General features: G+C 44.7%; 2 protein-coding genes across 10 annotated transcripts; both read right to left on the bottom strand.

Moving 5' to 3' along the window:
• Positions 1–3,432: 3,432 nt before the first annotated feature.
• On the bottom strand, positions 3,433–19,790 carry fbrs (fibrosin). Of its 9 annotated transcripts, none has more exons than XM_084079279.1 (18): positions 17,971–19,790; positions 16,253–16,438; positions 15,865–15,900; positions 15,645–15,674; positions 15,249–15,297; positions 14,366–14,759; positions 13,919–14,226; positions 11,325–11,662; positions 11,137–11,181; positions 10,678–10,776; positions 10,330–10,413; positions 10,103–10,141; positions 9,014–9,085; positions 8,575–8,704; positions 8,277–8,357; positions 7,287–7,370; positions 6,865–7,081; positions 3,433–6,508 (listed from the first exon to the last, which is right to left on the bottom strand). In XM_084079279.1, exons 1-18 carry the CDS (start codon positions 18,262–18,264, stop codon positions 4,924–4,926), a joined length of 4,071 nt encoding a protein of 1,356 aa, XP_083935405.1. In that variant the 5' UTR covers positions 18,265–19,790; the 3' UTR covers positions 3,433–4,923. The 9 variants fall into 9 exon arrangements, with proteins under 9 accessions (XP_083935405.1, XP_083935406.1, XP_083935407.1 ...); XM_084079280.1 differs by having other exon boundaries at positions 9,020–9,085; XM_084079281.1 differs by having other exon boundaries at positions 10,330–10,398.
• Positions 19,791–21,242: 1,452 nt separating this feature from the next.
• Positions 21,243–23,032, bottom strand: mrm1 (mitochondrial rRNA methyltransferase 1 homolog). The gene has a single exon (XM_084079309.1). It carries the CDS (start codon positions 22,780–22,782, stop codon positions 21,547–21,549), a length of 1,236 nt encoding a protein of 411 aa, XP_083935435.1. The 5' UTR covers positions 22,783–23,032; the 3' UTR covers positions 21,243–21,546.
• Positions 23,033–23,270: the final 238 nt, after the last annotated feature.

The raw sequence follows: 23,270 nt of genomic DNA, 5'->3' as shown, positions 1-23,270 counted from the left end.
AGCCGGTGGTACACCTAAACTGGTTACCTATCGGGATATGTAACGCCAGCGGTCACTGTTATGGAAAATCCATACTACTGCACAAGTGAAAAAACTAGATGACAGTGTCTGGGTTTTGTTCTTCATGTGCTACAGGGAACGTGACCTAATAACCGATATCGAAAGCTGTTTAAAAGCATTCACTCCTTGTGCTCTCTATTGTTTCGTCGGCAGCGACATCTGGCGTCGCAATAGTCGATAGTTAACCGATTTCGGCGTTACACCCGGCGACCAAGCGCGGGGGCCCCCCCAACTCATTCATTTCATGGACTCATCAATGGAAATGTTAGCCACCGTGGCTACTCTTAACCACATGATGTTGTGAATTACAGCGAAAAGCCTAATGGCATTTTTATTTTGGTGGCGACGCATTGGCGGCGGTACAAACTGTCTGCGACCGCCTTTCTATTCTTGTCTCGAGGTGACAATGACACCATGGAGCAGAGTCCTGTTAATGTATTACAGTAGACGTGGTTATGGTTCAAACGCTCAACACCGCTGGTTAAGGTAGTTGAGTTGACTAGACATTAGCTAACGTTAGCTGGTAGCTCGCTGCCTGGAAGTCAGAACAACTGAATGATTTTGCTAAGCAGCGAGCTCCAACAGTCACTTATGGTGTGGTGGGTGCATTGGTTGGTTGGGTGCGCAGGCGCCCCCATCCATCCATCCCACCCGCAGTTATGTAATGTAATGCTCTCCACAATGCTAGCGAGTCCAACACACTGAACAACTTACTGAAGACAGGGGACAAAAACGTCCCCAAAAGTCGCATTATTATAACCCGCTTCAACATGCACGGCTGATGGGAACAATTGCCCGTGACGTCACAGCGCGGGGTCAACTCACTAAAGCTACAATAAATAATAATAATTAAAAAAAGCCATGACATTATTCTGTTACACTTTAACAGCCAATGTTCCTTGTGAAACACGAAAGTGTACAAAAAATATTATATATTTTTTTTTACAAAGTTCCATGTGAATGTTTGCAATGACTATAAAGGGCCACTTAGGGGGGCTTAAGGAACCCCACAGGTGCCTCTTTAGCAGTGACTTGGAGGTAAGATTGTTCAGGGCTATGTTAACTTCTCACCTATTTCAAATCAAATGTGTTCAATGTGTTTGTGTTGTTATTTGATGTTTCGTGGAGCGACACCTAAATATGCATACGTTTCCGACTTGTCTGTTGCAAAAAACGAAGGGCAATGATGCAGTCTTATTCTGGCCCTATTCAGTATTAGCCCCCCTAGCGCCCCCCTTTAATACTTCCTCCACAACCCCCCCACCCCCTCCCCTCTCAAGGCCGCCATCTTAAGTTCCCACCTACCTGATATTTCCGACCGATTTTCTTTTACTAAATTCTTGCTGAAGGAGTCGTCATCCGCATAAAATCGAACTCAATCCGTGGTGCTAACAATCCAAACCGTCTCTCGGTACCCAACGAGGTACATGTAGGTCCGTGGGAAGAAGTTAAAATACGGTCCGGGAGAGAGTGGTTTCGGCGCAGAATGTAGCGGTTGCGGGGAGGAGACTTTACGCAGCGAAATGGTGGAGGACCGCTGCTGACAAAGTGCACAAGAATGTGGGATCTCGCGAGAGTTGAGACCGGCGCGCCGCTTGAAATCTTTTAGGATAATATTTTTGCATTTATATGTTATTCAAGAAACTGTCCGATTATCAAATCAAATCCGCGAGTCACTGATTATTTTACAGCTATTTGGGATTGCGTGGCAAAGGTTTTTCTTCTTTCAGTGGATAGAACGAACTCCCGCTGTTCAGACATATTATAATAATATAATAATAGCCTGCCGGCTGCAGTGCTCACCACCTTTATAATAGAAGTCACTGACTAGCTTGCCTAGTCATTGTTATAATAGGCATCCTGTAATCATGAGTAGGTCTTTTGCTGCATAGTCTTGTCCATTACAACTCATTCAGTAAAGCTGACTTTAAAAATAAATTAAATAAATATCTCATGGAATCTGCTTTTTGATTATGGCTAACGCATACTGCACACTGTTTAATGTTTCCATATAGTGTATCTGAAATTTTAACTATGGTTGTTGAGGTATCATTAAGATGTTATACTTATGCAATGATTTAGGCTACTACACCATAATCGAGATTGATTCTTTTTTTTTTTTTTTACATTTGGTTGTATTTTAAGTTTTTAACAGTTTTCATTGTCATGTAAAATGTTTTTATGGTATGTAATGTAATTAATTTCTGCGTGGACCCCAGGAAGAGTAGCTGCTGCTAAGGTAGTAGTTAATGGGGATCCAAATAAACAATAAACTATGTGGAGATGGAGCAGAACATGTTTAAAGTAGTTAGTAATATAACATAAGTTTCACAATCAAGGAAGAAAAATAACTTACCAGCTGACATAAAATATAATATATCGAAGATTCCAGCTACAATAATGCAACGATTAAAGTAAACCGGCAGGCAGATGTTTGAGGACATGAAATGTTCCTAAATAAAGTAGGGTAAAAGATCTTACACCTCAACTCCAATAAACTATACTCACTCAGGATGATGAGGATACTGTTTATGAGATATTTTAGGCCGGGGATAAAACGGACATCCTGCTTGCAGCCTTTAACCACAAAACCACCTTATATTACTTACTTGACCGGGTCCTCCAGGTCTACTTGGTCCCTCTGTGTCCCCTCCTTTTCACCCTCTACACCAGTGGTTCTCAAAGTGGCGTCCGGAACCCCCAGGGGTCTTTGAGGGGGTTCCTGGAGGTTCCCAGCAAAATTTGTCAATACATTTTAACCCCTTTATTCATATTTTATAAGTTGGCTTTTCAAAAATAGCAGATATACAAACTCACTGGGAGCTTGTACATCTGCTATTTTTGAACATTTTTGAAAAATCTAGAATTTAGGATTTTTTTAAACACACCTTCTCCTATGGGGGTCCTTGGCACGAAAAAGTTTGAGAACCATACTCTACACACTGTAGTCTTCACCGAAAATAACCTACCTAGCTCAGAACATGTTGCTTGTAAATCAGCTGTCTTTGTCAAATGTTCACCTATTTTGACATGCCCAGAATAGTGACGGTAGGTTTCAAGTTGTTAACCAGTAAAGGCATCCCTCTTATCAAACTAAGGAAAATGTGAAGGCAAAATTGACCTAGCCGCCACCAATGCACCATCCTATTTACTTTCTTAGTTTCTTAGCCCACCAAATGCAGAGTTCTACTCATGAGGGTGGTATCATTTCTGCCTTATGCCTTTTTAGTCAATAGTCATACAAGTATAAAGATATCACATTTGTGTATTAGTCATACAAGTATAAAGATATCACATTTGTGTATTAGTCATTAAAAGATTGAACGTACTGCACAAAAGACACATTTGGAATCAGAAAAAAGACCCACACAATTGAGTAACCAACAATTCATTTAATAATTAATCTTTGTGGTCTCTAGGGGAGGGGGTTTGAAAGGTATAAAATGGTCATATTAAAATAATCGACCCAATGTCTTCCTCCTCTCAGTGTACCCACTGTCCACTCATCCTTTTCAGATCCTCAGCAGATGCCCCACTGTTCCATGTATATAACTTATCTTTGTTGATGAAACATCTCTGTAGCCCAACATACAAGGCTACCATAGTCCCGAATGTGATGCAACACACAGCTAACAAAAAACACGCAAACCTCCCTCTCGCATATTAACAAAGTCAGATCAGATCCTTGAAGAGGCCAGAGGTTGCAATGGTTGTTGCTTGATGTTCAAAAGCGTTTGAAAAAGTTGTGTGAAGCAAGCCTTTTGCCTTGTCTTTTGAATGATTCAAAACAATTCATTTCTACCTGGGGAGAGAATATTGGTTGATACCTGAAACAATGACAAATAACATAACGGTGAATATATTTATTATTATAGAAGATAATTAATGTTAAGAATAATAATTACAAAGGCAATTTCACTATACTACTATAATCTGGTCCTGCTCATATAGCGAGTCAGACAGGAGAATGGGAAACAGTTACAGGGAGTTCTAAAGTATTGTGTCCACCCACACAACGTAGCACAGTTCATATCACCATTCTTCCTTTAGGAAAAATAAAATAAAAAATAAAATAAAATAAAATAAACTGGTGGAGAATCTCATATCACAGAAGTGGTGAAGTTGAGGGTTCAGGTGTTTTTTTCTTTTGGGTGAAGCAGAGAACTGAGGTACAGATGCTCACTGATTTCTTTTAGAGTCCATAATGTTTCATCATCAGTACTCCATCATCTTTTTACAATGACAAAAAGACACAAAACAAAGAAAAAAATTACTGCTGTGTTTCTTAAGCCCTCATCCACACAACAGCATATCAGGTTTTATTTATGCAGATGAAGGCTTTCTAATATCCCATGAGTTAAACCAAGGGAAGGATGAACCCTCAAATGTGTTCTGAAAGCACACACCCTTCTAAAAGTCAGTTTCAATCCACCTGGAAAAGGCTTGCTAAAAAGCATGAATCATATTTCACCTGGCAAAAAAGCTGTCCTCTGCCTCTTCATACAGCTATTATAATTGTGTACTGTAATAACCAACAGCCAATATATATAATAAAAAAACACAAGGATGCACAGAAACCATGTACCTTTAAATTGCACTGATAGAACCATTAGGGATCATTTTCGGAGTCACGCTGAGAAATCTCACGTTTTCCTCCTTACTGTCATCTCCCCAGCCAAGCCTGACCACCCCTTTTTTGGGGGCAGGGGGAAGAGGGCGGGGGCAGCGGTCCAGAAACCGTGTTTGGTTGTGTGCCTGGGTGGACTGGGTTTAATAGTCTGTGAAGGCGGGGAAGGGGGGCAGGTTGAAAGCAGCACAGTGATCCTGACGTTTCCCTTCATCTCCTCCAGTGTTGTCCCTGTACTATCTGGACTCTCCGTCTTTGTGAGCGCTGTACAGTGCCAGCTCGCCTGGCCCTCCAAGTCTGGAGCCGCGCGGAGGCGTGGCTGACCGGCTGGTCACAGACGGAATAAGTGGCGGCGGTGCCCCAACAGAAAGAGCCAAGCTGGCGGGGTTCTTCGCCAAGATGCCATTGGACATGTGGTGTGGGTGTAGTGGTCCCAGGCGCGAGTAAAGGCCCGGGTGGTGCTGGGGGTTACCAGAGGCTCCTGGAGGGAGTTGGTGGGAGAGCAGGCCATGGTGAAGCTGCTCCAGGTGGGCAGCATGGGAGGGGCTGGGGAGGTGGTTGCCAGCCGCAAGGTGAGGGTGAGGGTGCATCCCAAAGTAACGCGCCCTCTCAAAGTCTTCCCTCAGGATCTGGGCACGCTGCTCCTCATCCATCAGCCCGCCACCCGGGGGGCCGAGCTGCGGAGGCCGCTCGAAGTGATGGGCCATCAGGCCGAACTCCTGGCGGAGATTGGAGGCAGCAGAGGTAGAGGTCTGAGGGTGGTGATTTGCAGCGGCCACAGCCGCAGCCCTCTCTGCGTCCAGGAACCGCTGATGCTGGAGCAACCGTGCCAGATGGGGGTCAGAGCGCAGCGCCAGGTGGGGGTCCCGAAGCACCATAGCCTCCCTACGCTGGTGCTGCTGCTGCTGCTGGGCTGCAAGCTCCCTCCAGGGGTCCCAGGTGAAGGTGTGCGGGGCCTGGGATGGACCCTGGGGTGGACCGTGGGTGAACCGTTCTCCACCCGGTCCCACCATCAGTCCCCCAGGCCCTGCTGCGCTACCCAGATATGCCTCAATGGCCCTGGAGCGCTCCAGCAGAGAGAGGTGGTGATGATGATGAGAAGGATGATGGGAAGGATGATGGGAAGGAGGCTGGGGGGTGGGAGGTGGAATGGGAACACCAGGAGTGGGAGTCAATGACATAGAAGACGAGGAAGAGCTGGGGTGGTGAGGACGGCTGTTGGGCCGGTCGAAGCTGTGGGAAGGGGCTGGAGGGTGCTGTAGGGTAATGGGGATGTGCTCCGGCTCCTCCTTCCGCTCCTCTTTGACTTTGACCGGAGGGAGGAGCATAGGGGGTTTGGAGACTGGGGTTGTGGTCCGGTCGGGCTTTTTGCCCTGAGACAGAGAAGTGATGGTGGCAGAGGCAGAGGAAGAAGGGAGGTTGTTGTCTCTTTGGGAGGAGTGCGAGGGTTCACCGTGGTGGCCGTGTGCTGTAGGGGGCGGTTGGCGTGGGTAAAGGTCCAAAGGAGATGGGGCGGAGTGGTTGGAGGGCGGAGGAGTGGTAAGCACAGAGGAGGAGGAAGATCTCGGTCTGTCTCTGTCCGCCAAGGACGATGAGCCGAGGGGAGGCCCGCGCGAGGACACTGTAGGCAGCGGCCTCTTCTCCCCGTCTCGATCCCTGTCCCTGCTTAAGCTGCGTGTCAGGTCCTCAATGGGTCCAATGCCCCCTCCCATGCCACTGCTGTGGCCATTGATGTGGGACACTGGGGTGCTGCTGCGAGGCTTGAAGGCAGGGGCAACCGGAGACATTCGCACAGGAGGCCGGCCATACAGCATATTGTCTCTGCAAGACAAGGTGGCGTGTTATTATTACTTTTTGGGGGGTCTTTTTGGGGTCTTTTCTATTATTCTTTATTCAATAGCTAGTGAGAGAGACAGGGAACAGGAAAAAGGGTACAGGATTGACATACAGCAGCCAGTCTGGGAATCAAACCGGAGACTCGCTGTCGGGCATTAACGCCCATATAGTATGCATCCTAACCATTCGGCAATCAGGTTGCCTGACAAGGTGGCGTGTTAACATGTGGATATTGTATACAAAGTATTATGATAAAATCTCACCCAAGTACCCATAACCGCAAAATGGCCATAGAATGAATGTGGTTAATACTAAAGGAGAGCTGTGACAGCATATTATACCTGTCCTTTTCGTCCTTGATGTGAGGGATGTCTCTCCTCTCGGGGTCTTTCCCCCGATCCCTTTCATCCCTCTTCTCAGCTCCTTTGGCCCAGTTGGGTCCAGCAGGGAAGCCAGGAGGGCCTCCATGCAGCCGATTCCATGGGTCGTGATGGTTGGGGGTGGACAAACTCCCAACCGCACTGGCTGGAGAGTCCTTATGGCCAAACACAGAGCCACCTGCAGAAGACACACAAACATTTTTATTTTACATGCACCATGTCAAATGCCTTAATAGGTATTTTTACTCTCTCGTTTTTAGTTACTGTAGAAGGTACTCGTTTTAGCTTCAGCTGTTTAAAAGAAGAAAGAAAAAAAAAGCTCCAACTGTCTTTTGGACCGTATGGTCAAACTGTGTCATGGGAAGAGCTAGTATGAAACTGACCCAGAGTCGGACTGCCAAGTCCTCCAAAGGCACCGGAGCCCAGAGCTCCAAGCGGGGTAAAGGGTGGTGAGCGGCCATACGGATCTAAATCATACACACATGGGTTCTCATCAGAGATACTATTGTGATACAAAGTGTCACAATTCTATCTGACCATATGCTCTGCTGATGCTTCCGCAAGGACTTCCTTCTGATGCAAGCGTATGGACACAAACATCAAGAATGCCTCACAGAGTCTACCCACAGTGTAGTTTAGCATACAGTATGTGACCTGCTCTACCGAAATAAGTCGGCTGTCATGGAAAACACCTTTGGAGTTATGCCCCCACAGAAAGAGTGGAGTCATGGCATTAATGTTATTTCTGTACTTCAGTGCATAATGACACCAAAGATAAGTATGTTTGTATTTTTTTCTTTGGGGGAGGGGGGTTGAAAAGAATGACCAAAAGGCACAGCCCATGCTTTTCATATTCTCCTCATAGGAAACTATCATTTGTTCCATCATGTTCCGTTTTCAAATGTGTATGGGGCAGGGATTAAACCACACACAAACACACACAAAAAGCGTGAATGAGTACTATTGAGACCAGCTAACTATCTTGTTAGCTGGTTTCCTTTTAAAATGTTCTCTGCTACCCATGTCATCCTGTAACATCAAAACTATATTTCTGAACTGGGCATATTATGGTAGCCAAGACTTTTGGCAACGTTTTGTTGCTGAAAAAATCTCAAAACAGCCACACAAACAATTTAATTTCAGCAACAATGACATTTCGGCAGAGGAGGTCACACATTCTTTGTTAACCACCAATACATAAGAAGTAATAGCTGAAGCCAAAGCATATTGTATTAATGACCATTAGTCAATTCTACATGTTCTTCAGCATACAGACTTCAAAGTAAAACCCTGTGTGGGTGAACCAGAGCGACAGATATTTGTTGGGGGGGCACAAGTGGCGTACAGATGTGACTTTTGAAGCCGTCTCTTACCCAAGTGTGCCGCTGGATTGAGGAAAGAGGAGTGGGGAGTTGATGGAGGGATAAAAGGAGCTGAGGACGGATTGACTCCACCTAAGGAGAAGAAGGGGGGACGGGGACGGGGTCATGAAATTCACACACTATGACTCAGAGTGAAACACTACAGTAAGCCCAGGAATGGGATAAGGACAACCCGAAAAGGGTGAAAGAACAAAATGCAATGAAGTAAAAAAACAAAGTGTAAGGAATTGGCCTGTTCCAAGTGCAAGATCATTATCAATTCAATAACCGGTTATGTTTAAGTACACACCTGTGGCTGTAAATAGGCTGGCAGGTCTGGTCAGGTCGTGTGTCGGGGGCAGGCCGCCTCCTAGGGGCCCCAAAGGCCGGGGCATCAAATCGTTACGAAAGTCCAACTTGTGAGGATCAGCCTGCATCAGCTGAAAATGACAGATTTTAATTAAATGTGATGGCCAGACAATGTCACCCTGGCACATTCATTCACTAAGAAAAGACAACCCAACATGCTTTGAAATGTATCGACCTTTGCACTGCAGCTGGATAATAGTTGTTTAGACTGTAGTGTACAACTGTACAATTTTAACATTTTGCAATATATTGTGTCTTTATTAGACCAGTCTGGCCCCAAGCGCTGGGTGGGCAGAAACCAAAAAGTGGAAGGGCCAATCAGCGTCTGTCAATCACAGGGCCCGGAGTTGATTTTGAAGAGAGAAAAAAGAAACCCTTACCTTCACCTTTTTCTGATGGTTTAGAATCATCCAGGCTACATGTACATGCATAGCACACCATTTTCCTGGTTTCTGCAGGAGACAAAAATAACAAGGCTGATTATGCTATTCTGTCCATCAAAAAAATGTAAGGGGCAATTCACCCAAAAAACAAAAATATTTTCCCTCTTACCATGAGTGCCATTTACCTCTCCAGATAGATTTGCAGAGTTTTTGAGATTTCTGGCATCACTCCCATGCAATGTAGCTCAATGGCATTGGGGTTTTGTGCAAAAAAAAACATGGCAATGTCTCTTACCAGAAATCAGGATATTGTCATCTACAGACCTCAATGTGAACGGTTTCACTGAGATACTATTTCTACCGAAGTGTGTCTGCCAACCATCTATATCTGTGGAGAAGGAAACTGTCCACAAGTACTGGCACACTTCCTTCTGAGCGGAGACAGACAGGTGGTACCTCGGTAGAAAACTGTTCCAAATACACTTTTATTTTGGTTCTTTGTGCGGCACAAACCAAATGCCATTGAGCTCCATTGTAATGGGTTGACAGAAATCTCTATGGCAGAAATCTCCAAAACCTCAGCAAATCACACTGAAATTATATGGATTGATAGATAGCACTCCATGTTAAGAGGATTTTCTTTTTTTCCTATTCTGTATGAATCGCCAAGACCCTAAATCCTTTGCACACAGAGTCAGATGTAGTTCCTGTTGTACAGAAATATCTTGTTTAGCCTCTCCGTGAGGTTTGGGTTTTTCCAGCCGTGGATAGTGTTACTTACTGAGGGGGTCAGTCAGTGTTCAAGGATATTGAAAAAAAACAACCCAAGGAAGTCAGAATGTAAAGTCACAGAAGTTGGAACTCAAGAGAAGCCACGTGGGAATACATGCACAGATAGTACACACTTCGATCAACTCTAGTGTTGCAAAATCTAACTTGGTGTGCAAGGACATTGATTAGACCAGCAGAAGTCAAGATTAGGAAATAAGGTTAGTGCAAAAGAGTGAGTGAAGCAGTGAGAGAGTGTCATAGGGCTGAGAGATTTAAGGAGCCAAAGGGATTCAAAGGCGTCTGTTTTGTGCTTACATTACTGACTTTCAACGATGTCCCGAACGGATCGGTTAGCTACGAGAGAACAGAATCACAAACCAACTTTTAATCGACATGTTTTACTCTTTGTTAGGAATACTTGTCCACTCTTGCACTGACTAGGCCCATGTTGGTGTATATCGCTGCCTAAAATATTATGCCTATAGTACATCCTTATGCAAGAAAGGGACGAATATCTGCAGCAGTTTTAGTGTCTTCCTTACCCGTGGGTCTTTGGGCTGTAGGTGATGAGGCACAACCCCAAGTCGAGTGGTAATCTCAGGACCCGTTCCCTGAGGGACAAGAGGCTGTCAAACATAGCACACTAAATGAGCCACAACCCACCATTCCACATACCTACAATCCATTGAACTGCTCGCAATTCAATGGGACTTAAAATACTGGAATACCTTAGACTTTTAAGGTCTGGCTTTGTACCATGCCGTTTGTCAAATAAAAGAGCAACTTGTCCGGCATTTTCTCTGAACAAAGTGCACTAAGCGCCAGTCTTTTTCTCACTGGTAACCGATGCAGGTAACCGATATGGGGAAAGCGAGAGTTGTTCTCCTCACCTTTGGCTGGAAGGCTCCTTGCAGGGAGCTGAAAGGCCCATTGGGAGGAATCACAGGCTGGATGCCGGGCACTGAAGGAGGAGGGTACTGTGGGAAGAACTGCATCACACAAGAGCGATACTGGTTAACAAAAGTGATGTGCTGTTGCTGTTACAGCTTCATTCTACTGGCAGACAATTCTTTCGCACTCTTTTTACTTGCAATTATATGCAATAAAACACTTAAATATACGTACAAATAAAATCAGACCGTACCTAAATCTACCAACATCAATTATTTAGAAGCCTCCAAAGACTGCCTGGAAGTTGTACTAGGCTTCAAATTGGGTACACAACTAGTTAAAAGACATCACAAGTTCCATCCGGAGTAGAATGCCTTGTTCCTCACCTTGTTCAACCTGACAATCTGTACATTATTGCTATAGTCTGAATCAAAGTAAGATAAGATCAGAGTACTCACAGTGTGCCGGTAGAGCCCGTCCATTTTGCCTGCATACTTATCAAACTGTAAGACAAGAGACGATATGTGTTAAAACATTTCCACACAAAATGCAGTCTCAGCCACAATGATTTGTGTTGCAGAACGGAGCAGATAACAACAATGTTCTGCATAACAACAATGCAAACAGCAGCAGAAGGGCAACTTACCAGAGGTGGCGCAGTAGCTGTGGGGTGCAGGAAGGGAGTGAAGTGTTGATGCGTGTGCGTGTGTTGGTGCTGGTGGTTGTGCTGATGGAATTGAAAGGCCAGAGGTGGGATGCTGGGCTGATTCTGGGATGACCTGCCCGACGAGCCCGGCGTGGAGCTGGAGCCTGATGGCCCGCTGGGGGTACAGCGCCCCGAAGTACGGCCGCTCCCTGGTCCTCCCCCAGGTCCTCCTCCTCCACCTCCTCCGTTGCTCTCAGGCCCTGGGACGCTGCGCCGGCCTTCGCGCTCTTGTGAGGCCAGGAAGTGAGAGTTCAGACTCTGGCGCAGCAAATCCTGATCTGTGGTAGAGAAAACGGACCAAATGAGAGATTAAATGCATCTGATAACAAATATATAGACCAACCATGCTTGCCCGTGAAATGTAGGGACACAGAGAAAGGCCTAAAAAGCCAGAAAGCTATAGATGTATTTTGGTTGATATGGATTATATCATGAATACTGTTTGTATACTAGGAAAACCATCAACAAAACTTCATGAGGGGCGGTCATGACAGTAACTTTAACAGGAATTTAAGACATCCTACAACAGACATTCAACTTGCCAGATAGGAAAACAGATAATGGTATGATTTATAATTATTTCCTATTTCCAACAAAACAGCGTTTGAAACTCTGCAGAAAGGAGACCTAAGAGAATGAATTTAACTTGTGCACAAAACTCAGAACTCTTGACGCCGCACACTTTACTTTCTATTTCGAGACAACCTTTTGCTGGTTCACTCCAGGCCTAATGGAACCCCGGCACCACTTTCCATTCAACACTTCCATTGCTCTTCAGAATTATGAGAAAGAGTTTAATCAAGCGTACAACTGTCTGAAAGTTATTGGGCTTTATCACGGTCTGTTTTCACACACTGGTTAATGAAGTTATTTGACAGAGTCATTGCTGCCAATTATTCATATCTACTACAGTGATTGTTGTAAATTACGCGTTGCATCAGCAAAGCATTGAGGGCTTGTGAATCGACTCGCGGTCGTACGATGAACTGATGAACTGCTGCATGCGGTCTCTCAGACTGACGGCTCTGTGATCTCACGAGACAAGCTGCCGTTTAAGATTACTTGCGCACAGAGTCTCGCGAGAACTTGCGCTGTGATTATTTTTAGGGATGTCCGATATTATCGGCCTCCCGATATTATCGGCCGATATTAGCATAAAAATTGATATCGGGAAAATATCGGTATCGGTTTTTGAAAAAAAAAAAAAAATTTTTTTTTTTGCTTTATAAATAAGTTACAGGAGTTCTTACTGTATATGGTGTGTGTGATATGAAATTTGAGCTTACCCTAATCACAATAATCCCCGCATATATCGGTATCGGTTGATATCGGTATCGTTAATTAAGAGTTGGACAATATCGGTATATCGGTTATCGGTAAAAAAGCCAATATCGGACAACCCTAATTATTTTAATTCAAACCTTTAATTTTATAGTCAAACATACTTTTATGTTTGAATATGGAATATTCGTTGACAGCCTCATGGGTAAATATAGGGTCATGGGTAAATATCCTGCTTTATTTTAACCTTTCCTACTAAATAAATAAAATCTTCTCTTTTTCATAAATGGAACAATAAATATTTTTTAAGACATTTTCACAACTCGCGATGCTTTGTGAACTTGTCAGTCGGGTATATTCACTAGTTTTGAAAAAGTGATTAATTCACGTGAGCGAGCCCTTCACTCACTTCATACTTATTTTTATAAGTTTGGGTCCCGGGAAAGACACAAAATTTCTCTTTTGGTCCTCAAGCTGAAATCATTTGGGAACCCCTGCTCCAGAAACATTACCTGACATGAATTTATATAAATAAACACCTTCCTCAAATGAACCTTTTGTCAGCACTTTATACCATTTTTGTTTTTATAGGGGTTGTCTATATTTAGTGTTCCCAATTCCCATGTAATCAGAAAAGGCACTGTGTTTATTTGAACAGTAAAAAAAATGTCTTAGAAAGTGAAGAGAAAGGTATGTTGTTGAACTATGGCAGAACCATGGTTGTATAGCTAGTAGCTACCTGGCCATAATTTAAGTCAAAATACAGTTGATCATCTTTATCTATTGCTTCTGTTGTCTGTAAGCGAGAAATCGTTAGCAATTCTATTCACTCTCATCGTAGGGTGAAACTGTTCTAAAAAATGAAAAAAAAAACCACACATTTAGCACATAAACCACACAAACAAAGCAGACTGATTCTGCCACTGGTTGATTCACCTACAGTATTTTGCCCACTGGCACCAATACCCACGTTATTGATGATCAGTCTTCACTGGATTTATTATCTTTGATAGAAGCATCAAGGGTAATAAAATATGAATACAGCAATAATACTTTCCCAAATTTAGGTACCAGGACTGTTTTTCCACAGAATTTATTCCACAGAATCGCTACCGTTTATTCCTTGAACACAGAAGCAACTGATAAGGATGATCACTGACATTTGGACTTATATCACACCCAGTCAGCTATACAACCCAAGGTTCTACCAAAGTTCAAAATTGCTTCAAGTTAAGGTTTGTTGCTGCCTGTACCTGCTGACGTAGAATGACTGGAGACTTGCAGTAGAGGCGGAGGAGGTGGCAGGCCGGGTGAGGAGGTGAAGAGGGCCCCAGAGCCAGCTCGAGAGGGGGGCCGCAGGGGACCAGAGGGCCCTGAGCCCCTGATGAGAGACAGCGACACACTGGCGGAGGGGGTGGGAGGGCGCATGGAGGATGAAGAGGAAGCGGCAGATGAGGCAGATGACGGCGGCTTGGCGGAGGTGGTGCTCCTGCAGGGATGACACGCCAAATGAGAAATGTTAATTTCCCGGCGTTGTCGATCCGTAAGGCGCGATCCGTTTCTATTCAAACCCAAAAGAGAAAAGGTCACCAAATCTGACAACCACAATGCATGACAGAACAAGACATGGAGGATAAACTGTGGTAATAAACAGCACGTTATAAGTGATGTGCTTTGCGGTGGGGGTTTCAGGGACAGACCTGTTGCTGATGCCCATGTTGTACATGGAGTGAGGTCGTCCGGGCCCAGGGAAGGTGAGGAAGGGTTTGTGTTTGGAGAGCGGGGGGCTGGGGTCGTGGCGGCCATGCAGGCCGCTGCTACCGTTGAGCTGGCTGGGCCGGCTGACAGAGGCCGTGCCTGCTGAGTGGGAAGGCAGGCAAGAGAAGGGTGCGGCGGAAGAGGTAGAAGAAGAGGAGGAAGAAACAGGCTCCGGATAAGGCGGCTCCAAGCTTCTCTCCTGGCTGCGCTCCAGGCCCGAAACCCTCGGGGTAACCATCAGCCGGGAGACGCTCCCGCAATGGACCGGTAGAGGAGGGCAGCTCTTACCCATGGAGGCGGACATGCTCACAGGAGTAGGCTCCATAACTGTAGGTACTAGGTATTTGGGATTGGGAAGAGAAAGCAACAGGAGAAAGACAGTGAAAAGTAAGCTCTGCTGAACATATTCACATGGCAGCCATTTTGTGGTAAAGGGGTTGAGAAACCCCACCCCCTGAGAATGACATAAGAGCAAGCAACAGCAGTACAAATATAGCCCTATGTTTTCATGAGGCAAGGTAAATATACCGTGTTTAATTTTACAACGCAAGTAAAGGAGACCCCACGATCAACAATACTAAATAATTTACTTAGAGACTACTCCAATCAATAATATTTGTAACTACCGGTAGACTTTAAAAAAAAATGCCTCTCATAAAATATGAAAATTATAATAACACAGGAGTGGAAGGGATGCATCAGATCTTTTACTCATTTTTCCATTTGAGAATCTAACCCCCAAAAAAGGCTCATGCTTAGTTCATTATCACTGATATATCAGTGGGAGGTTGGTGAGAGGTGCCAGTATGAGTTGTGTTCTCTTACCTTTCCTTGTACTGACTGTGAACACTGTATCCATGTCATTGTCAGATGCCTGGAGGGATAAAACATTTTTCTTTTAAACGGTAGAATTATGCTTAGCATAACGCCCAACTGAAGTAAATATGCCAGCCAAATACTTCTGAACATATTTTGGATATGTGCCATCATCACTGGAGATGTGGTTGACACTATTGTACTAAAGATCAAAATAGGTAACATCTTATTTTGTTCTTTTGGAAAGACAGGGGTAATGGATTTGAAAGTTTCAGTAACCAAAATTTAAAAAATCCTTCATCAAAATCATTGTTTATAAATCACAAAGTGAACCATGCATGTTTGTTACACAATAGGTAAAGTTAACCACCCAGCCAGAAACAATATTTTGCCAGCAGTACGCACCTTATCTCCTGAGTCACTCTCGGTGTCACACTGTAACAGAAAGAAAAGAAATAAATCCATCAGACTTGGATAGGTCACAATATTTTCCAGCATTGTACTTCATAGCAGTATTCAGTGCAGCAGAGTATTTATTAGATAAATACTAATAAATGACAATATATCATTGCACAGTGCTAGGATAGATTAGATTTATTCAGGTAATATAGTGAAATAAACTTACAATGTAGCCAGTCTCCAAGAGAAGGCCAGGCGCACCCTAGAGGAACAGTTGTGAAAATCAAATTAGGCTGGCTTAGTGGTATTCAGACGGGTCCTAAATAAGTGTCAACTAAAGGGTGCCTTTTAACTTTAAGTTGAATGAATGACAACTCTATCCAGGTCGAGATATTATCTTGACCGACTCCCGTGGTCATTATCAAATACAATTCCAATAGAATGATATGCAGTTTAGGAGGAAGATGCTTCATGAATAAAATCATGACTTCAGATGTGCAGACAGGGCCAATTGAATGAGAAGGAGTTGAAGCTGTAATGTGACAAGATGAGGAACACGGAAAACAAGAACAGAAAGCCCCAAGACGGACACGAGAAATATCTCCTTGCCGCACCTTTGCGTCTGTCTTTCTTCTCTTCTTTCTGTTCCTGTGACAACAACTGCGGGAGTAGCTGGGTGGGGCCCCTTCCTCGGGCTCTGAAAGCGGCCCTCCACCATTCTCCTCCGGGCCTCTCTTCCTCTTGTTTCCCCTTCCCATCAGCATAGCAGCACGCTGGTTTGGCTTCAGGGAGCAGTCCATCTGGGAAGTGTAAAAAATATATGCATCAGCCTGTGTTCATCTACCAATCAATATGAAATATGCAGACTAAACATTCACTTCATCTCCAAACCTTTCTCACATGTTTTCCCTGTGCCTAGATTTTAGTTTATTTAGTCCTCAAAGTCAGAATTGTCAAAGATAAAAAGTGGTTCAGGGTGGGTACAGTTAAGACACTTGTCTTCCCCATCAATCAGAAAGAGACCTGTGTATCAGTGCATCAGTAAATAAACTGTTCACATCTAAATTACAGGCATACAACAGTTTTTGCCAATTTAATATGTTTTTGTCTAGACAAAGTTAGCTAAGACGAGTTTAAGACTGCGGCTGTTAACTCTTTTACTCAGCCATCCACTGTGAAGCTGACATGTCACTGACAGGTCCTTTTGTATATTCTATAAACTGGGGTAAAGTATCATAATGTGGCAGGTGAAACCAGCTGCTGACATTTAGGTTGGATTCCTATACTGTTGCTGATGCATCACGTTCCCCGGGTTCTATGTTCCCCCACTAAGGGTTAGGTTTAGGGTTAGGTAAGCGGGGAACATAGAACCCGGGGAACATAGACATGCTTCCCTTAATTCCCTTTATGCCAATCAGCTCTTATTTTAATATTAGTCAAGCTTTTACATTTGAATTATGTGAAGGTTTTCATCTTATATATTTGACAGCTGTGAACTAAATGCTTGATATGGATATGGCCTAAATACCAGACAGCAGGCAAATGCTGGTCAATTTTTGTGGCAGTCGTGTTGACAAGTAACACTATGGTGAGTGAATTTTGGAATGTGAAAGCCACCATGGCCAACATGGAAATGTCCTGCCCTGTAGAAATGGGTAAATGACCTCCCCATGCTGCCACTGAAATGAATCAGTTTGGTATTGATAGTATATCAATTCAAGATGAAAGTGAACCAAGTAACTCTTCATAAACAGTTGTGCATTGGCTCCACGATCACTTTGCCACCCCAATTTAAAAACAGCTTAACTTCCCCTTTGGCTTGATCGACACTCAAGCTTGATAATTTGAGCAAAAGTATTGGCATTTCTATTGTGTAGCAAAATGGCATCTCATTGACACCTCACCTCATAGTATCACAACATGAATAATTGAGGACTTTACTTTACAAGACCAACTGATGATTTGTTTCGGGGGCTGTGGCTGGGCTGAGTGGATTGGCCACTTCAGACAAGTAAATGGTGTCACAATTTAACAGGGTACACTACATTACAATTAAGTCTGAAGGAATACACATTTTAAGTCTCCTAGGAGAGGCAACATTATTCCGATTATTATTATTAATTCAATCTGATTCATAAAATATCTATGAGATCAAGGAGTCCCCAACTTCCCGTTCCTGTTGTGAGTTTCAAATCATGAAAGGACAGTGACACACATCATGTCACCATAGGCCTACTTGAATGACCCATCCAAACAGTTGGACGTGAAGAATGTGGAGTTACAGCACCAGGTGTAAAAATTAATACAAGCTAAATCCAGATGAACGTTTTACCTCCAAGGCCTCTAAGCTGATGAAGCTCGCAATTGCGAAACCATCGATGATGTCTTCTTCGCATGACACCGATTCCCTCTTCCTCCGGCGGGGAGGCCTGTGTCTCCCGAACCCAGGCCGAGACTCTCTCCCCCCGGGTCCCAGGACAGAGTTAGCCTCCCTCTCGGAGCCTGAGGACAGGGATGTGGCCCGCTGCTCCGCCAGGTCCACTCTCCTCCTCCGCCGTTCCCTGTCGCGCTGTGATCGGGAACGTCGGCTCTGCCTGAACCCGCTGCTTCGGCTCGGACCCTCCATGTTCACACGGCGGCCCCCCTGATCGCTCCAGTCAGGCCAAAGGCACTTGATTTTAAGTCACGGTCCGGGTCCGGAGGCACCAAACCGCAGATGAACCACCACCACACAGGCCCTCGCAGGAGCCTCTGTTTAAAATGGCGTTAATAGTCCCAGTGTGTATTATTTAGCGTCCTCTGAGAACCGTTGCTCGGCATCGGTGCCTTTCTTTACGGCCAAATGTGAAATGTGTCATTTCAACGCATCTGAAAGGGTCAATAAGGACTGATCGGTTATATTCACACCATCATGTCTAAATGTCAGGACATGGCTGATCCTGTCTCCTACAGGGCTAACGTTAGCTACCTAGCGTCTCAGCCAAATATGCGTATGTAAACAAAAAAAATAAGACAAGCCTGTGTTAAGAACAAAGCCACGCCGAATTAACACGTTACGGGTCTTGGAAAGATTTGCTCCATCCACCTCGGCATTGCTCAATGTAACACAAATATCTATAATTCACAGCGTTTCGGCACGCGTTGACAAATTAATTTGCCTGTTAGCAGAAAAGATCCCATTAGCAACAAGGCCAATAACCCACATATCTACATGAATGCATGAGTGGTCCTGGCATGATGGTTCTCCTCAAATATGATGGAAGAAACAGCGATCGGGCCCAAATTACCAGGCGTCACTTTCTATTTACTGTGATGAATTAATTGTCAGCAGCTAATAATAATGCTCCGTCTCCTTGTTGGGCTGAACGTTCTGCTGCTTCCTCTGTATTCCCAATGTTAGCCAATTAGCCTTAGCTTAGCTGGCTGGCTAGCTAGCTGATTAGCATGTCTACAGAGGGTCAATAACACAACAATCGATACGCATCCCAGTGAGAAGTGCTCAAGTAAGAATAAGATGATATTCTTAAAACACGCTACGAGCAGCACGATGCGGCCTATGGCCGCTGCTGCTGTTGTGTGAAGAAGCAGGGGTGGACAGTGATTGTTTTGTCCAGCCTGGATGTTGTTGTTGGGCCCTGGTCTGGTCTGGTCTGGATGGATTCTCCGAACATCAAAAGAAAGACGGATCGCTCTCTGCTACAGCAGCTCAGCCACAGGAAGAACAACACACCAGCAATGAAAATACCACGACTGTTGTTTTTATGCGACTGGTCGACGTGTCACTCCTTCACGGCACGGATCTCCACCTCTCGTCGCGAGGCTCCCATTATTATGACCATTAAAGAGGAAAAATCTCCCCGCGGCCCGCAGTGCAAAGCCTCGGTGTGGATTTCCATGGAGGAGGGTGTCGGCCGCTCCCCCGTCAGGCCGGGCAGCTCCTTCCTGCAGCCCAGCAGCACACTGCAAACATCCAATGTTTTCAGGACAACTTCTCAGTGCTGGACGGCTCCACACTGCGAGGTTTCTCCTAAATCCAGTGTGCAAATGTACGCGGAAGAAAATAGCACGGGCTCTGGCGCTGCCTTCTTTATGAGTTTTCGACAAATTGGGAAATTATGGTGGAGATTCGGGAGACACAAGCCCTTGTCAGCCGTGCAGTGCATTGTGTGCGCGTCTCTTCTTCCTCCCTTCTGGTGGTCGATGGCACGTAACGCTGCTGGTGCTTACTGCCATCAAGTGGATTGTGTGTGGTGTTGTTTTCTTTCAACCAGGGGCCATCATCACCATGCTGGCTTTTCCACTCACATACAAAGTGAGCATTCCAGAAACGCATAAAAAGCTAGTCCTAAATGTATAGTGCAGTCGTTCTCAAAGTGGGCCGAGGGACCTTCAGGGTTCATTGAAGGGGGTTCCAATTGGACCCTTACAGGTCTGTAACTCTGAGGGTATACAAGTTCCATTTGTACCCTCTCAAGAGTTATGCGGGTCCTTGAACATAAAAAGTTTTTAAAAGTATTTCTGCATTAATGAAATTAGTGTACATATTCTGAAGAAAACCTGGAGAGTGTAAGTTAGTAATTGGGTCTTATAATGAACAAATTAAGAACATTTTAATGTGTAAAAAAAATCTAAAATTTGACAAGTATTGCCACTGACACAATTGTCTATGTACGGACATATTGATGACCCCTGCTTTCAACACAGCCTGAGGAAGGTCCATACGACTGAAACGTTGCTTCATTATAATGCTTTCTTGTACCGTGCAAGTTGGGAGTGTGCTGGTATTTTGTTTTATTGTGGCTGTTGAACACAGCCTGTTTGAAACCAATGGTAAGAAATATCAACACTTACTTAAGTTCATTGTCACGTCACACATTTGCAGCAGGTATAAAGGAGTGGGTGAAATTCTTTTGTGCAAGCTTCCTATGAATTGCAGCTACATTTTGAATAGTGAATGAAAATAAGAGTAAAAAAATATGCAGAATTTATAAAGACAAAGAAAAAACAGATTAGTGGTCTTGTGGTTAAGAGTGTCTGCCCTGATACCAGGAGGACCGGGTTTAATCCCCAGCCGGCAGCCAAGACATACCAAAGACTATAAAAATGGTACCCAATGCCACCCTGCTTGCTTGGCACTCAGCATCAAGGGTTGGATTGGTGTTTAAGTCCCTAGAGTCATGTCCAGGGGGTATACTTGCACTTGAAGGGTTCCAGAGTCATGTGGCCCAAGGGTCAGGACTGGAGCCTATCTCATGTTTCCTTAGTGTGAGGCAGCTTGATGTACAAATACACCCCCTGGACATGACACTAGTATGTCAAAGGGACATACCCCTAATCCAACCATTGATGCTGACTGCCAAGCAGGGTGGCATACTGGCATTGGGTATCGTATCATTTTCATCATTGGTATGACTCTGCCGGGGATTGAACCTCGACCTCCCAGTGTCAGGCCGGCCCACAAAGCCACGAGCTAGTATGTGCATATGTGTACATAATGTGTATATGGTGAGAGATAAAACAGAACTTTGTTTAAGTCCAAATAGCAGTTCCAGGAGAAAATGTGAAATTATGCAAGGTCATGACATAAAGTACTTTATTCTCAGTCACATCACATCTGCAGTTGTTTCCTGTTGAATAACAAAATTATTTAGAAAATATGATTGCAATAAAAAGCATTACATTTTATGCCCTTATGAAACTAAAGTAGCTAAAGGTTGTGAATATAATCAAATACAGGAATGCAACCTTATTGATATTTATTGTACATTACATGCTGCAAGCAAACAACTCCAATGACTTGTGTCCATGTTAATGAACATGAAGAGCTTCATAAAACTAATACATGTGTCATTTTGTCACATAACACAGTACTGACAAAACGATCAACCCCTCTTTGTCATGCTGACCATCAGATGCCAGCTGTCCTGGATGACAGCAGAGTGTGCAGCAGAATACCTGTAGCTACCGAGACATTCAGAGACTCTATGCCAGGGTGCAAACCTCTATGAGCTGGGATGGTGACCAGTGTGTCACAGTGACAGAGCAGCTCTGGGGACAAGCCTTCCCCTTCACCCCCCATCACCAACAATGTAGGTTTGGTCATTCTAAAATCTGAACATGGTATCACAGGAATCTGTGGCTCCTCCACCTCAGCTCCCACAGTGCCAACTACCTGCCAACCCTCTGCTGCCTTCAGCTTTAGCATACCTTCAAGGTTTTTATATCCATGTACGTCCATGACCTCCATTGCACCTGAGCTGGCCTTGCTGACTACTGGTGTCAGTGGACAGCTATTTTGAAGACAGCTAGCGACGCCATCTACACCAAGGAAATAGGCAGAGCGCAGAACAGCACCAAGATTCATTGGGTCTTGAATTCCAGCGAGCACGAGCCATAGTGGTGTTGTGTTTTTATTCTTGGAAGGCACAAAGGCCATCTCCTCTGTGACATAAGTCAGAGGGCTGGCATGCAGGCACAGCCCTTGATGTACACGTCCAGGAGATATCTTGTCCAGATCCTTCTTACTGACGCGCTGAATCTGCACTCCCCGCCTGTGAGCCTCTTCACAAACCTGCACCACAGAAGACCTATGAGAGGCCTCGCCCGCCTTAACAAATAGTTTATATGCTTTCCTTCTGCCCTGAGTGAGAGCCAAGAGACACGGGGACACACCAAAGACCACCTCATAGTTCCTCTCCTCCTTGGGGTCCTTTGTTACCTTCTGTGTGACTGGCCTCTCACTTTTGTCTGTGAAATCCTCAAGACTGAGTTTCCTGAGCTCAGATGACACTCCTTGTGCCCTCGGCTGAGTCGGCTCCCACAGTGCTGGGATCTCTCTCTTCCAGGCTGTTCCTACACCCAAAGCCCCAGGGTGGTCCCTCCTGGACGCACCAGACCACCCCTGGCCGTGGCCCTCCCGTCCATCAGATATAGAAGGCCTGCTTTGTTTCATATCAAAGTTTCTTGAAACAGTCCGCCGCCTCCTCGTCACAGGTTCATCTCTAGTGCTGTCTTTTGGGCGCAGGAGAGCACTTGCACAGTGGTAGGATGCAAACTGAGACCATACACTGTTTGGCACGGGTTTCACTAAAGTCCTGGAGCAAATAAACAGGGACATGTACTTATAGGCAAAGCACGTTCCCATACTGATAATCGGCGAAAGAAAACTATCCAGCGAATCTTATTAAATATCCAGGAGAGACGGATTATATTAAAACGTGTAGCACAAAAAGGTCCGCGTAGATGTTATTCCGGTCCAGTATTCTGTATTGACAAAAAAAAGCCCTGAAAAGTCATTAGCTTGAAAATGATTCAACTGGATCATGACACTGTCAACAAAACACCCATTGCAACCGCTGACAAACAGATGATCCGTCGACACTCAACCATGTGGAAAGCCCATTACTTGGTTGCACCGTAGTACGATTCAACTGTAGGTAAGACAATTGGAAAGTGTGACACCACCAACCGACGTCACATCCAGTGTTGCCATGTTGGCATATTATAAGCAACTTTGGGCTTGTTTTTCTGGTAAGTTGCTTGTAAATATTGGTGGTTGCGGGTTGCGTTTTTTATGGGCTTGTTTCTAAAGTATAGTTGCTTATTTGGGCTTCCTAATGTTGTTTAAACCAG

The sequence above is a fragment of the Gymnoscopelus microlampas genome (genome assembly GCF_963454915.1).
Source record: "Gymnoscopelus microlampas genome assembly, chromosome: 14".
Classification (NCBI taxonomy): domain Eukaryota; kingdom Metazoa; phylum Chordata; class Actinopteri; order Myctophiformes; family Myctophidae; genus Gymnoscopelus; species Gymnoscopelus microlampas.
The sequence above is the reverse complement of the archived record's forward strand: the minus strand, read 5'-3'. Positions and strand labels throughout refer to the sequence as shown.